This window comes from Amphiura filiformis, chromosome 2, assembly GCF_039555335.1.
Source record: "Amphiura filiformis chromosome 2, Afil_fr2py, whole genome shotgun sequence".
Taxonomy (NCBI): Eukaryota; Metazoa; Echinodermata; class Ophiuroidea; order Amphilepidida; family Amphiuridae; genus Amphiura; species Amphiura filiformis.
The window spans coordinates 31,494,515-31,509,197 of NC_092629.1; the positions used below are offsets into that span (position 1 = coordinate 31,494,515).

General features: G+C 34.3%; 1 protein-coding gene across 1 annotated transcript in view; it reads left to right on the forward strand.

Moving 5' to 3' along the window:
* Window positions 1–6,571, forward strand: part of LOC140139946 (nuclear factor 1 B-type-like) — a 74,262-nt gene extending 67,691 nt beyond the window's left edge. Inside the window, exons 12-13 of the mRNA XM_072161734.1 lie at window positions 270–311; window positions 1,069–6,571. Coding sequence (XP_072017835.1) covers window positions 270–311; window positions 1,069–1,148 — 122 coding nt within the window. The 3' untranslated portion in view covers window positions 1,149–6,571. The remainder of the gene's footprint in view (window positions 1–269; window positions 312–1,068) is intronic.
* The last annotated feature ends 8,112 nt before the right edge of the window (window positions 6,572–14,683 follow it).

Sequence of the window (14,683 nt, forward strand, 5' to 3'; positions counted from 1 at the left end):
TAGCATTTTGCGATGCAATATTTGTATTTTCATTGTCATCAAATCTCGGCTATAAAGCCCCCAGACGATCACATGTCACGCTCGAGGGCAGATTTTGAGGGCAATTGCATTTTTGGAATTTTGGAAAAGTGCATGATACCATCGAATTCGACCGCTGGTTACAATTAAAACTTAGACAAACAAAATTGGCAAATCCCCAAATCGAAAAATGCTTGACGTTACAAATGAATGTGTAATAACCATTATCTTGCTGCATTTATTATTTCCAGGTATGATACCAGTAACTGAAGAGTCATTATTAGGTAGTGAAGGTGAGTGCAGAAAACTTAATTATTTTCCTTAAATTAAAAATCAGAGCAAATAGCTTTCGCCAGCTCATGTTTTACCAATGAACCATGAGTTTTTGACTCCAGCTATCCCTCTGCATACGCCCTCTGGGAGCGACACATGAAAATGACGAATCCTACCGTTGTGGATATTCTAGAACTGTATTCTGAACCATGAGACCTGAACCTTAGCCTAGTATGTTATGCACACGCAACAAAAATCTGACATCATGGGTAGTCCTCTTTTCTAACTTACACCCTAGTTTTGAGGTTGAGGCGCAATAGAATCCTGATATTGTCGTATTGTTTTATTGCTACTCGGCAGCCCACTTTGAAATGCTTGTATTTGTTACAAAGAAATTTGCAGATTACTATACAAATGGGGTATTCCAGTTGAAATCCATATTTTTCAAAAATGAGTGAATTTCAAATGGGGTTACCTCAATGGGCGGCTCCATTTGAAATCTACACACCCTGTGTGGGAGATTACTGTATTTGTCTTCTGAAGGGGTGTATGGATTTTAACTGAATTGCCCAGTATGAAGTCAGGTCGCATGCCCAATCCCTGAATAATGTTAACTTCTTCCCTATAAGTGCCATGTTTATGACAACTTAACTTTTCTGGAATAACAAGAATTAATCTTGCTCTTCTCAAATCGAAACATTTCTCAGTTAAATAATTCAATTTCCTTGTCCTGCTTATTCTTACACTTGCATTTCCTATCTATTTTTATGCCTACAGAGAGATTTTTACCCGTCAATTTGAGCGTCGAACCTATGGAAACAGGAGGGAACAGTCTACCAACAACCCCAACAAAATAGAGGGCAGTATTATGTACATCAACAAAATAGAGGGCAGTATATCAGTTACACCAACAGGGCAGCAGATAAAAAGAACCATGCAGGCAGGAGCTTCTCCAATGGATAAACTAAACAATAGCCCAAGAATTTATCTGAATTCTTGATGAAGAAATGATCAGAAAAGTGACGGGAAAATGGAATGCATAGCTTTGAAACAAAATGATCTGAATGCTACCTTCCAAGAAGAGTTTCATGGTGTTGATCTTCGGGCAGATAGTAATCTTTTGTCAACTGTTTCACAATTATCGACTTTTTCAAGTTCTGACGGTAATTCTACCTGTGTACAAAGCTTCTCAGATGTGATGGATTTCAAAGGAGTCTAGTAGCTTCATATGCCCTGCCTTTTATGCACTAATGAAAAGGTTTTTAAACTTTTTTTGTGAAATCAGACCACACTGATATGTTGCCTTCATTTTGACATTGTTATTGTTAATACCCATGTATTTCGACACAGCTCAATTGTATAAACAATAATTATTATTATAGTCATAAAACCCTTTAAAAAAGGAAACACAAATCCCAATATGAATTTTAATTAATAATGATCTACTTGGAAGTGTATTTTTTTTATGTCAGGAAGGCTGAAACCAAAGGTTTAAGTATATAGTGGTGTATATATATAGATGTGTATTATAGAAATGAAGAGAGATTTATTTCAATACCATTGATGGTGGAATTATATCAAAAACAGAAAAGAAATATGGTGTTGTATAGCAGGATATTTTTGTGGTTTTTGATTTTTCGTGAATTTTGCTGTTTTGAGCAGTTTCGTAGTTGGTTTTATCTGCAGATTTTGAAATCTGTGAATAAAACCAACCGCGAAATGAACTAACATTAACTCAACACTCTAAAATTTGTTGTTTGGTTATTAATTGCAAAAAGCACGAAAATTAAAAAGTAGCACAAATTTCTCGCTTTACAGAAAGCAAAACTTACTCATTCCAAGTGGATAGGGGAAACAAAATGTCACATCAAAGAAAAAAATTTGTAGTGAAAAATAATTTTTTTAGATAAGTGCAATTTTACCTAAAAACATACATTTGTAAATGTGAGTTATGTCATAGACTGTCAGAAAAACATATGTTCTACTGTCAATGATTATGTAGATGTTGGATATATTTGGGAAGGGGAATCATTCACAAATTACATAAAATACCATGATAAAATAAAATGTCTTTTTAAAAAAGTTAATTATACAAAAAAATGTGAGCCTTGTGTTGCCACTGCATAATGATATAGTTCAATTATCATCAGCAACTGGTAAACCTTGAAAAAAGTGAAAGGTCTTTTGTAGTCTTATTAAATGAATTTGTGTGCCAAAAGTGTGCCCTTAAAAATATAACGAAAATTTACCACAATGCAATGTTTTTCCCATAATTCAATGCAGCAAGTTAACATTGATTTATGTCTCCTGTGATACAGGATTTTGTGCCTACCATAGTCTCATACCAAAGGCTTTGTTCCACAAAGGTTTTGTTTCAAGTTACAGCTTTCTGCAAACTTGTGCCACTAGAGTGAGAATAATGGTTGCTAAGTATGGAGGATAATCTGTCACATGGTGAAAATGATATAGTCTTTGTGGAAATCTCCATATGTTTGGAGAATAATTTTAAAACTTTTTATATTATTTATCCCGAATGTGTAATTTTTTGCATGTTTTTAATAAGAAAAATTGTGTATTTATAGATGAGTTCCAAATCATTGTTATGAATGTTGTTTGTCTTTGTAATAAATGTAATTCTCAAAATTTGTCTTTGGGCTCTTCCAGTTAAAATCCGCACGCCCCCTGTGGAAGATTTGACTTAATCGCCCACACAGGGAGTATATATTTCAAATGGAGTCACCCATTCAGGTAACCCCATTTGAAATTCACACTCCCTGTGTGGAAGATTAACATCAGATCTACCACAGCAGGGTGTACGGAGTTCAACTGGAACAACCCTGTATGGTTACCTTGTTGCATACTTACAAGTTTTGTTGAACTCTTAATGATTACTTAAATTATGTTATAAATTTGGCCACAATCACAAATGATGTCATTATAGTAGAGGCATACAATATAAAGAGAGCCTTTTGGACAATATTTTTATTGTTGCCAGCCAGATTGGGGCTATTTCTCAAAATTGTTCTTATGATACGCACAAATGCATGATTTGCAGCATTTCTTTGAGTTGTTAAAACAACTTGTAACCATGGTAACTAGTAACCATAGCACCATGACAACTTGTAAACATAGTAACCACAAGCATGCAGCCACGTGTGATTCTGACTGTAGTATGTAGTAATTATATCCATTTTTAATGTGTTACGTTGTAATTAAATCTATGCTGTATGGTCTTTGAAATGATGACAGAATGTGAAAGACTGTTCACAGGAGAGGGTTTTTTCCATGTCCTACAGTCATCTTAGGCTATTATAAAAGGCACTTAATTTGATACCAATGTGACCCATGGGTGCCGCCATAACAAGTGCACCAAGTGATCAGTAGATGTACTACAATGCTAACAGATAGGAACTTTTCAGACAAACATCATCAAAATTACTTAAAATGTATATCAAAAGCTAATTCATTACGCATTGGGAGATTCTACTTTTTTTTCATGTGTTCTCAAGAACCAAAGTTTTTACCGATTGAAAAAAATTTATATTGATGGAAACTCTTACAATAACACTACAAAATTGATAAAAATGACAAATTTGCTAGAAAATCTGAACATGCCTGCCCCGTTTACAATTATAACACACGGAACGACCACCCGCTGTTCCAAAGGTCACTTTTCCAGTCGACAAGCTGCAATGCCAGCGCCCATATGGTCACATGGGCATAAAATAAGTGCCTTTATTTAAATAGCCTAAGATGAATGTACTAGCTGAGACACTAATCATTGATAGACTGATTGCGCGATTGATTGATCGATTGATTGATTCAATTGGTTGATCAATCGCAAATGATTAGAGTGCGAAGGCCATTCATAATTTTGATGCTATTGCTAATGAATCATTCTCTTTCATTTGGTGAAAACATTTCCAGTTTCTTTATGTTGGAAAGTTATATAATTTTGTTATCTGGTTGTAAATGTATAGTTTCAGAAAGTCAATGTGTAGATAAAGTCGAGACATAAGCACTTTAATACAATTCACCTTTTGGGAAATCCCATAAGCCTTTTTGGCGGCTGGACCTGTGATGTTGTTATTTAATGTCACATCGATATGCACATCAGTGTTTACTCAGAGGCTGCATGTCGCAATTTTGGCCCAGTGAAAATTCGATTTGGCACATACAAATGTGCAGTGCTGTATTGCAATTTGAGGAATTACTAGCCACAATTGGGGGGCCAATTTGAGGGCAAAATGCTTCATTTGGCACACCCAATTTCCAGAGAGAGTAAACTCTGATGCACATCGTTTAGGGAACATTATTGCTACGCATTTTCAGAACACAACTTGAGGTCTACCCACAAAGATTTCTGGGATTTACCAAATAGTGAATTTGATTCGTAATGACTTGGTATGATTATGGTATATTTCAAATGTCTTATACCAACGGATGTGCCATTTTGTTTACAACAGAACAATACACAATTCCAAAGGGGGAGCATTTGTGATGGGGAAAAAAGTGCATTAACATATTTCATTGGAATGCATAATATTCATATTCAGAAAATCAGTAAATGATGTTTTAATTGCCTTTTTAAAAACTGTATACACCGATATATAACCATTGGTCTCAATTTAAGATATAGGCAAATATAACTGATCAAATGTCAAATAAAAAATTGGAAAACATGTGCAAATATTGATTATTGTTTCCAAAAAAATTGAATTGGAATTGAAATTGGATTTTTTAAAGGTGGGTGTTAAACATTATTGGGCAGTTGTTGGTGGTATTAACTCAAAATATTCAAAAAATGTTTTTTATTGACTTGTGTGTCTGAACCTGTCATATAATCCCAAAATTATTGGGCAAAAGAATCCTCATTTAAATGGCCCTAGTAGGCCTACAATTGTAAGGGCCATGCTCAGTGTTTACTCTCCATGTCGTAAGCGCTTTCACTAACTCTGAGAATTATTTTTTGTGGGGTTACAGCAAGAAGGTCCTATCTGCAAATGCTGCAAATAGATATTTGACAATTTCTGCATTATTTTGCACCTAAGCCATCTGGCAGCTAGTACAGATTAGACTTTCTTGAACAAACCACAGAATTTCTTGACTTTTAGAGTGAATTGGGAAAAAGTATTATACTTTGTACACCGCCAAATTATGAACTGCCTTGCTTTGCAAAAGAAAATGGAGAACTTAACATTTTTTCAACAAAATCAAAGAACTAAAGATATTAAATACAAACTTATTACAGTGATTCTTTCTACTTCTTCAAAAGAATTGGACAGATGCCATCTCACTATATACACTCTTTGTTTTTTAATGACCGTATCATACTTGTCCAAGTATAAAAGATATTTCAAGTAATTATTGGCCCTGGTGGATCATACCTTTTGCATACATGTGGTGTATGCAGTCATATACGTCGCATGTATGCTTTTGGATGATGTTGCATGCCTTCATATTTGCTGTGGAGCTACAAGCATACAGAGTGTTCGCTAGCACCAAGAATTACTTGAAATACCTGTAGCAGGTGTAAGGAACAGAAGCCAGTCACTGGTGATTATATACTGGTAACAAGTGCGATAGAGGATACTGTTATGGCAGCAGTATTAAAAGCAGTTTAAGTGTTGATGTATGCTTTTTGTATGTAGACAAAGGCAGTTCAAAACTGGCTAAAATTTGATGAAAAAAAGTACTGGTATGTTGACTTAGAATATGTGAATGAATGTAGATATTTGCACATTTCGTACGAATCGTTCCTGTTAAATGTTTCCGATCTGTAGATAGTAATTGTGTGCATGCATGCTTTTTGATGGAATATTATTGATTATTTTGTTACTGTCTTCCAACTCAGAAAGAGGAGTGTTTAAATTATCAATGAGAAACATTTTATACTGTATACGATGCAGAAACGAAGCGTTAAACAAATGGTACCTAGTATCAGAAAGTTTCTAACACACAAAAAAGAATGTTTTGTAAAAATATATATTTTTATGATGGCTGTAAAAAGAAAACAAGAAGCTAAAAAGACTATGTTTGTGTTAGTTTATATTCAAATTTATTTTCTTTCTCTCCTGTATGTAGCAAGTACTGTTTCTATGTAGGCTCAGGGCCATGTTTGGCAGGGTACGTTTGTGAATTGTGTCAAAGGTCACTTGAGGGCATAGGTGAGGTCATGACCCTTAGTGCAAAGTTCATGTTAGATTGACACTTTAAAAGGAAAAGATGTATCTTTTATTTCACTTATTTTCATGATCAGTTTGACTTGATTCCTTTTTTTTTTTTTTTTTTTATTTTTAATTTATCTCCATGGTGTTGTAATTGGCTAAAAACACTTTCAATGCATAAATGAATAAATATTATATTGAAACCTTTAATGGGTTTATTGCAATTTCTATATAGATTTACCAAAGAGATGAGACCCAAAGAATACCAACTCAGACGGTGCGCTTTATCTCACTTGCCTCTCTTTACCCAGGGTGAAATGGGGAGCTGTTATGAATAGAAATCTACCATATTGGCTTGTTGCAAGTAAACAAGCATGTACTTCCAATCAAAGTTTTCGGTCGAATGGCGAAATAATCTGGAGGTTTAGTTTGTAAACATGGCGGAGTTGGTACTCTTTGTGTCTCATCTCTTTGAGATTATCAGTCTTTTTGTAAGAATTTAATTTAATAGAAAACTATTTTTATGCTCTCTCCCAATATGAACAATGATGTTACAGTTTATATGTTTATTGAACCTTGTATTATATTGAAGCAATGTTGTGCAGACATTGGTCAAGCGAAAGATAATGATAATGAATGTACAGAGACATTTGTATATAAAACGAGAAAGGACAATGCTTTTTTTACGGTAGAAGTAAGTAATAGTATTTATGGTGTCTTGTGTATGAATTTATATTTGTAAGGAAAATTTTTGAAGAATTTTGATTATGATAAACCATCTATTGTTATGGTTTGTATAGAATATATAATATTAATGCATTCAGGTCAAAGGTTATAGCATTTCATTATATATAAGTCAAATGTTATGACCTTTGACATGAAATGTTATCCAATTGCACCTGTCAAGTCATTTTGAAACAATCCTGTTATGTTTTTGTTGGCAAAGATATTTTCAGACAAAGATGGTGATCTCTAACCTGTATTTCATTCGTAATCAGGTTAAAGGTTACGACCTTTGACATGATCTCAAAAGAAAGAACTCGGTAATGTTTTATGTGTACATTAAGGAATACTTAGCATTACACAGTATTCATCATAAATATCATAGTTATACAGCCATACTGGCTAAAAATGCATGCATTATTAATTAGCAACTTCACCTTATGAGCAAAGTATTCATAATTCAAGGTCTATAAACATTTTCAAGAAATGAAAGATGTTCATGGAGATGAAACAAATTGTCTTGTTCTGTCTGGAAAGGGAGGTCGGTAAAGTTGGTATTCAAGCCAGGCAAAGGAGGCAGAAAGTCCTTTTGGGTTTGCTTTGTTTGTACCATAATGCTGGTTTCATACTTTCTGCCACTTGCTGCTGAGCGGCGTGATGCTTCATAATGCCACTTACACTCTTTTGAAAGCGGAGCGGCACACATCTGAGTGGCAGCGGCATGGTTATGAAAGCCAATGTTGCTGCTCAGTACCACAAAAAAAAACCACAATTATGTTCTCATACGTCAGAGCGGCACCACGAACCAGATTGTGTCACATATTGGGTGGTCACAGTTTTGACTTATTACGTCTGTAGTGGACCTAATAAGTCAAACTTTTACCAGCTTGACAATAGAGGCTTTTTATGGGGCTGGCTAAATGCTTGACTGGCAGGAAGGGAGAGAACAGAGGAGCAAGACATTCAATAATTTGAAGAGTGAAAATTATGGATACTTCGGATACTCACTGGGGATGCAAATATCATGTGCCTTGTTCGTATAAGTTTTGGTGAGCTCAAACTGAATAGTGATCATTTTCATATTATGTATATTGGTTGTATTCCAAGCAGTTGCCATAAGCAAAATCAACTTGGTAATACATTCCCAGCAAACACAGAACGTTTTCAACATTATTCGGAAAAGGTTAGAAAATAGGGTTTCCAGAAAACTTTTAAATGTCGGGTTATATAGGGTATAAAAGGTTTTCAGTGTCAAAATATTTTGCAAAAAAAATGTTTGCAACAAATATTTTATAATAACATTTCATACAAAATGTTCTAAAACGTTTTCAACAGAACATTTAATATTACTAAAATATTTTTACCAAAACCAAAACAGTTTAAAATGTTTTAAGTTTACTGGGTTACTTTAGTGTTTAGGTCAATGTCAACTAAAACAGTTCAAAATAAGCAAAGTGCAAAAACATTAATTGCATGAAAATGTCCACTTTTCTAGTTCTCTGATGACTCGTCAAGACTTGAGTATTACTTTGTTGAGATTATAACTGTACTGTAGGTTTTTTTTTTTTTCAGTTTAAAATTCGTTTAGGCTGACAGGTTTTCAAAAGTGTTTGTGGTATTATTTCAAATGGGCATTTTTTTTTCCTTTGACATATTTCAAAAGGAAAAAAAATAGATATTGTTCATTAATTTATTTCTACGCACATTGTATGATATTTGCATCCCATCGTGACTCATGAGGGCGTATATTATACCGACACACCAATTATAGATTTAGCACGTACAAACGTATATATTACACTGTATCTATGTTGTATGTACATAAACGGGCGGCGCTATACATAATGCCGTCATATCGCACGATCCTGCATTTAACCACAATCTCATAAGTCTATAACCAGAAATTTGTCAAACTTCTGTTTATATTATTGATATATTATTATGATTTCTTTGTGGCAAGCATAAAAATGTGATGATATGAAGTTCAGAATGTTTTTGTTGTTTATATTATGGTGCACAAATATTTGGCTATTACAGTTGAAATCATTACACCCCTTATGACAAACATGATTTGAATCTCCCACACAGGGAGTGTGAATTTCAAATGGGAGTCGCCTATTCAGGTAACCCCATTTGACATTCACACTCCCTGTGAGAGGTTAAGGTCATGTCTGTCATAGGAAGGTGTATGGATTTCAATCGGAATAGCTTATTGTTGTTACTTGGAATTTATAATGTGTGTGATTTGGACTGACTTGAATTAGGGGGGCTGAAAGTGGGGATTTTAATTATCTCTAAAGGGGGGGGGGGCTTGATCTGTGGATGCAGGTGGCTTGCAATGAAAGGGTTTTTTTTTTTCTAAGTTTAAAAATATCCCAACATTTTTTTAAACAAACCATCATGTCAGCTGAGCTTTTCAGAAATTCAGAATACATTACAAGATGTTGTTCTCTTGCTTGTAAAACATTCGATAAGTTGATATATAATTATCACAAAACATGAGTTTTCAGATTTTGTTTAAAAATGACCGTCCTTTTTATTGTTAATGTGGTCTTCCTAGGCATAACTATCCCACAGTTCTTTTTGACTTTCCTAAGACAGCTGAGAATTATGGGTAGGGGATTTAATTGGATGGCATCCGTCTTACACACACAAAAATCCAACATGTATAATATCTATGCACATAAGTGGTGGACCAAAGTTGAAGTAATTAGAGTTGAATTGGTTTTCTTTGCAAGTTGTGCCCCTATAGAAAGATGTATTGATTTTGGGCTATTCCAGTTGAAATCCTTACACCCCCTATGGAAGACATGACCTTAATTTGTCACACAGGGAGTGTGAAATTCAAATGGGGTTACTTGAATGGGTGATTTAATTTGAAATCTACACCCCTTCTGTGGGAGATTAAGATCATGTCTTAGGGATTTCAGTTGAAATAGCCCATATCCTGCAAGTGAAGTAAAATTTCTACAGCTTCCACAATTTCTGCAACTGATCATGTGTCAAATAGTTAATATTCTTCCATTTTAATATTAGACATTCAGTTGTTTATAAAATGGATCCAACAGAATTTAACAACCACCTGTGTGAAAAAATGGGATATTTTTCAACTGTTATACTAAGCGGGAAATGGGTTGAAAGGAAATATTGAAATAAACATGGTATATAGGAGCACATCATGTTGGAAAACAATTGGTATAAACATGCAAATGAACAAATTTGTTTTGTGGTAAAATATTTTTACAGTATGTGTGGGTTATTGGAGGGTATTGGAAGTTTACAGTATTTGATTACTTGTGGTAGTTGTGAACTCACAAACAGTGAAAATTACATTTCCCTATTAAGGACTCGGATAGTCACATTTGCACAGTATTTTTGTGCAACTTGAGAGCCCATCAGACACGACAAATTGCACTCTGAATGCGCGAAATATCCTAATATCAAATAATTTTGAAATTTGCGATATGATACAAAGTTTATTTGATATCAGAAGGACATCCTTGTATTCAGAGTGCAATTTGGTGTGTCCGATGTGCTCTCAGGTCCCACAAAATATTCTATTCAAAGGTGGCTGACCAAGCCCTAAAAAAAAAGACTGAAAACGTAGTGTAATTTCCATATTTTATTTCTTTTGTTTTTAAATAAGTGGATTTGAAATGTGCAATTTATTTGTAAACCATCAATGGAGATGACAAAAGAAATTAATTTGCTTTGTAAAGGTGATTTCATGAGGTTTATTTTGTATATTTTCAATTTTATTTTTCATGTATGAAAGCTGATATATATAGAGAAGAGACCTATTCTGATTTTGTTTTTGAAATTTATCATATCCCTTCCTTATTTTCATAGATGTTGATCTTTTGATTTGTGTATATTGAATGAAAAAAGTTTATTGAATGGTATTGATTATTACTGAATGTTGTAATGTGGAATGTGTATAGAATTAAAGGCTAAATATCACCAAGACTAAAATTGGGCTATACAAGTTGAAATCCACACCCCCTGTGGAAGACATGACCTTAATCTCCCATTTGAAATCCACACTCCCTATGTTGGAAGATTAAGGTCGTGTCTTCCATAGGGGGTGTATGGATTTCAACTGGATTAGCCCAGTGAGGCAGCTGTATGTATGAAAGAAAATTTATGCTTGAAAGGTTAAAGGTCATAATTGATATGAAGTTTTTATAAGGAGGGGAATCATTTCATAATTATACACAAACGTTTCAATTTGATGCATGTGCCATGGTAATGCAGTTGAAATATTTACTTACTCAGAACTCACATTAAAAAAAAAAAATTCCATGTATGATAATTATTGTACTCTACACATTTTTGATCAACTTCATCAAACATCAAGGTTTCAATGGAAGAGTGTTTTTGAAACTTCAAAAACTGTGGATATCTTTTATTAAGTATAAAAGATAAGGGTTGGAATTTGCTGATGATGATGATGATCTTGCGTGAAAAAAAACCCAGTTTTTGAAGTGGGTGCATCATGTTTTACTGTTGTTTCATATCTCCTGCTTTTATATCTATATCTCTCTGCACTACCATGGTATACATGTATAAATTATTTGCTTAGAATCATTTAGCACATTGAAATCTGGACATGAGACTAGCAATTAAATATGCTCAATTTTGTCAATGGATTTTGGGCTATTCCACTTGAAATCCATACACCCCCTATGAAAGACATGACCTTAATCTTCCACACGGGAGGTGTGGTTTTCAATGGGGTTACCTGAATGGGTGACTGTATTTGAAACCTACACTCCTTGTGTGGGAGATTACGGTCATTGCTTCCATAGGGGGTGTATGGATTTAAACGGGAAGAGCCAGGGCAACATCTTATAATGCTACAAATAAGCAGCAAAACAAGGCAGCATTTATGACAAATATACATAATCTAGCAACCAATGAGCCAATATTCTCAATCCCAATGGCAAACTTTATTAACCTTCATAGCTCTAAGGTTGACCTGATAATGTAAGGTATGAGTTTTTCGTACCTTGCACAGGGGTCATTCTACACGCATATACATTGTAAGGCTAAAATATTTATCCTTACCAATTGACATATTTTTAGATCATAATTATAAAGTTTTCAGTGTCTGCTCACTCAGTATTAGTTTGTGCTGAAATGATTCTTTGACAATATTTTGTGGTTTCCTTTTTATTGGGCATACCCAATCTCTGTAGTATTGTTGCAGCTACCGTAATATGATAATAATGCATATACCACTCACTATTCATATAGAGTTATATATCAATTAACAACTTTTATGTTTTATTCCATTGGTTTAAAGTTTCAATGTCTTATCTTCAAGTTGGATCTCTCTACTATTCTCTGTTCACTCAGTATGTTGGGCTGGTCCACTTTGAGTGAGAGGGATGTTGCGATATCAACACGTATAGAAACTACGTAAATTGATACCGCAACACCCATTTACTCAAATGGAAATGGTGCACATTTCAATTAACAGTTAATAGATCTATATATTATTTCTTAAAGATATATAGCATGATATGATAAGATTACATGGATGTCTATTGGAAATGGGCTATTCCTTTCGTAAATACTCTGTGGAAGATTTAAGAAAAGTCTTCCACAGAGGGAGTGTTTTTCAATTGGAAATAGGTAGGGTTAATTATTATGAAACCCACACTCCGTGTGTATATGGCTTTACCTATATCTTCCACAACTGGAGTGAGTATTTCAAATGGAAGTTACATAATTAACTTTTCTATTTGAAACCCATACTCCCACTGTGGTAGACTGGCTTAATCTTCCACATGGGGAGTGTGGATTTCAAATGAAATAACCCAATTATACATCTAATAGAGATTTACTCTAAAAATATTTCTAGTTAATTACTGGGAAACTATGTTTGATATATAATATAGGGAAAGTGAATTAATTGATATGTTTATTACACTTGTACAGACCCCATTATGTACAGTTTTTACAGCAGATAAGTCTATGAATGAATAATAAACAACCCTTTGCTAAGTGGCCTTGCCGAGTATAAATTTACATTGAGTTTGTTGTGTTTTATTGTCTTATATTGTTATGAGTTTTACAGAATGCCAAATAGCGATTTTTCTCTGTTTAAAGGGGCATTTTGTGATCCACAGCCTCATTCCCCCACTTTTTTTTTGATACACTGGGAACCTCTGGCTACATAATGTTTACATAATGGTCGATTGCAGATCCGTTGTATAACACTTTTTCAGTGGGAAATGAACTTTGCTGCTTGGACGATGTCACAATGAGGTTAGCATTTATTCCGTATTGAAAAGCGTGTTGCGACGGATCTATGTACAAAACTTGTCCTGCAGATTAATTCGTTTGGCATATATATCGTGAAATTTGAAAGTTCTGGTCTATACATGTACCAGAACAAAATTACAACCCATTGTCTATGGAGCATTGTCTATGGAGCAGTGTAATAATCATGCATAATTCGCGAATGCAAAATCGGAATCAACTGAAATTTTAGGAATAAGCCGTTTTGGATTTAAATTCAATCCCACATATTGGTTTGTTATCTAAACTCCCTGTGGTCTCACTGCCAGTGTGGCTGCCTCAACAAGGTTTTAATTTTGCTAGCACTTTCATCCAAGTGGGTTAATGTCAGAATGGACACACCCAGACCTTTTAAATTCATCTATAAGAACCAATTGTCTAAGTTGGCCAAAATCATCTTTGACTTCTTTTGAGCCAAGCCACCTGTAAAACATTTATTCTTTTATTCTAGCAAATTCTACGTGAGTTTCATCTGCTTGCTTTCTTGCATCTCTGAACATTTGTCTGTATCTTTCAGGCACCAGCTCATAGGCCTAAGGAATGCCTGTTTGACTTCTTCATAATTAATACAGTTCTCTATTGGTAGAGCTGAGTAAATCTCCATGGTCTTCCCCACAAAACTACTTTAGTGTCAAATGCTCTTAAGGCCAGTTCAAATGTACAGCTATCTTTTCAAAATGTTGAAAATACTTGTCAACTTCTTTTTCTGTGAATGTAGGCACAAGCTTTACATACTTTGTAACACCATACCCCTGCCTTTGAGGAGAAACTTGGTGAGTATTTGTCACCTAGCTTTGCTAACTTCTCTTGTTCAAACTTGTACTTTTCTTCTTCTTTCAAATGTATTTTCATTTCCATCTTTTGTTTCTCAAGTTCCAATTGGCCTCTTTTTCTTTTTCTTCCGTTTCGTATTTGCTGCTCAATCGCCATCTTTTCTTGGCACGATTTTTCTTCCATAGTCATTTTATGTTTTTCCATATCTAATATTTCCTGTTTTTCTTGTTTTTCATTCTCTAACTTGATAATTTCCAATTTTTCCTTTGGTCATTTTCCCCGTCAATTCCAACTGAATTTCCAACTCGTTCATTTTAACTGCCTCCCCAACGATTTCAGTTACTACCTCAAGTTTCTCTTCCAACACAGATTCATCAAAAATTTGTTCCCTGATCAAAACATCAATCAAGGCATTTTTGATT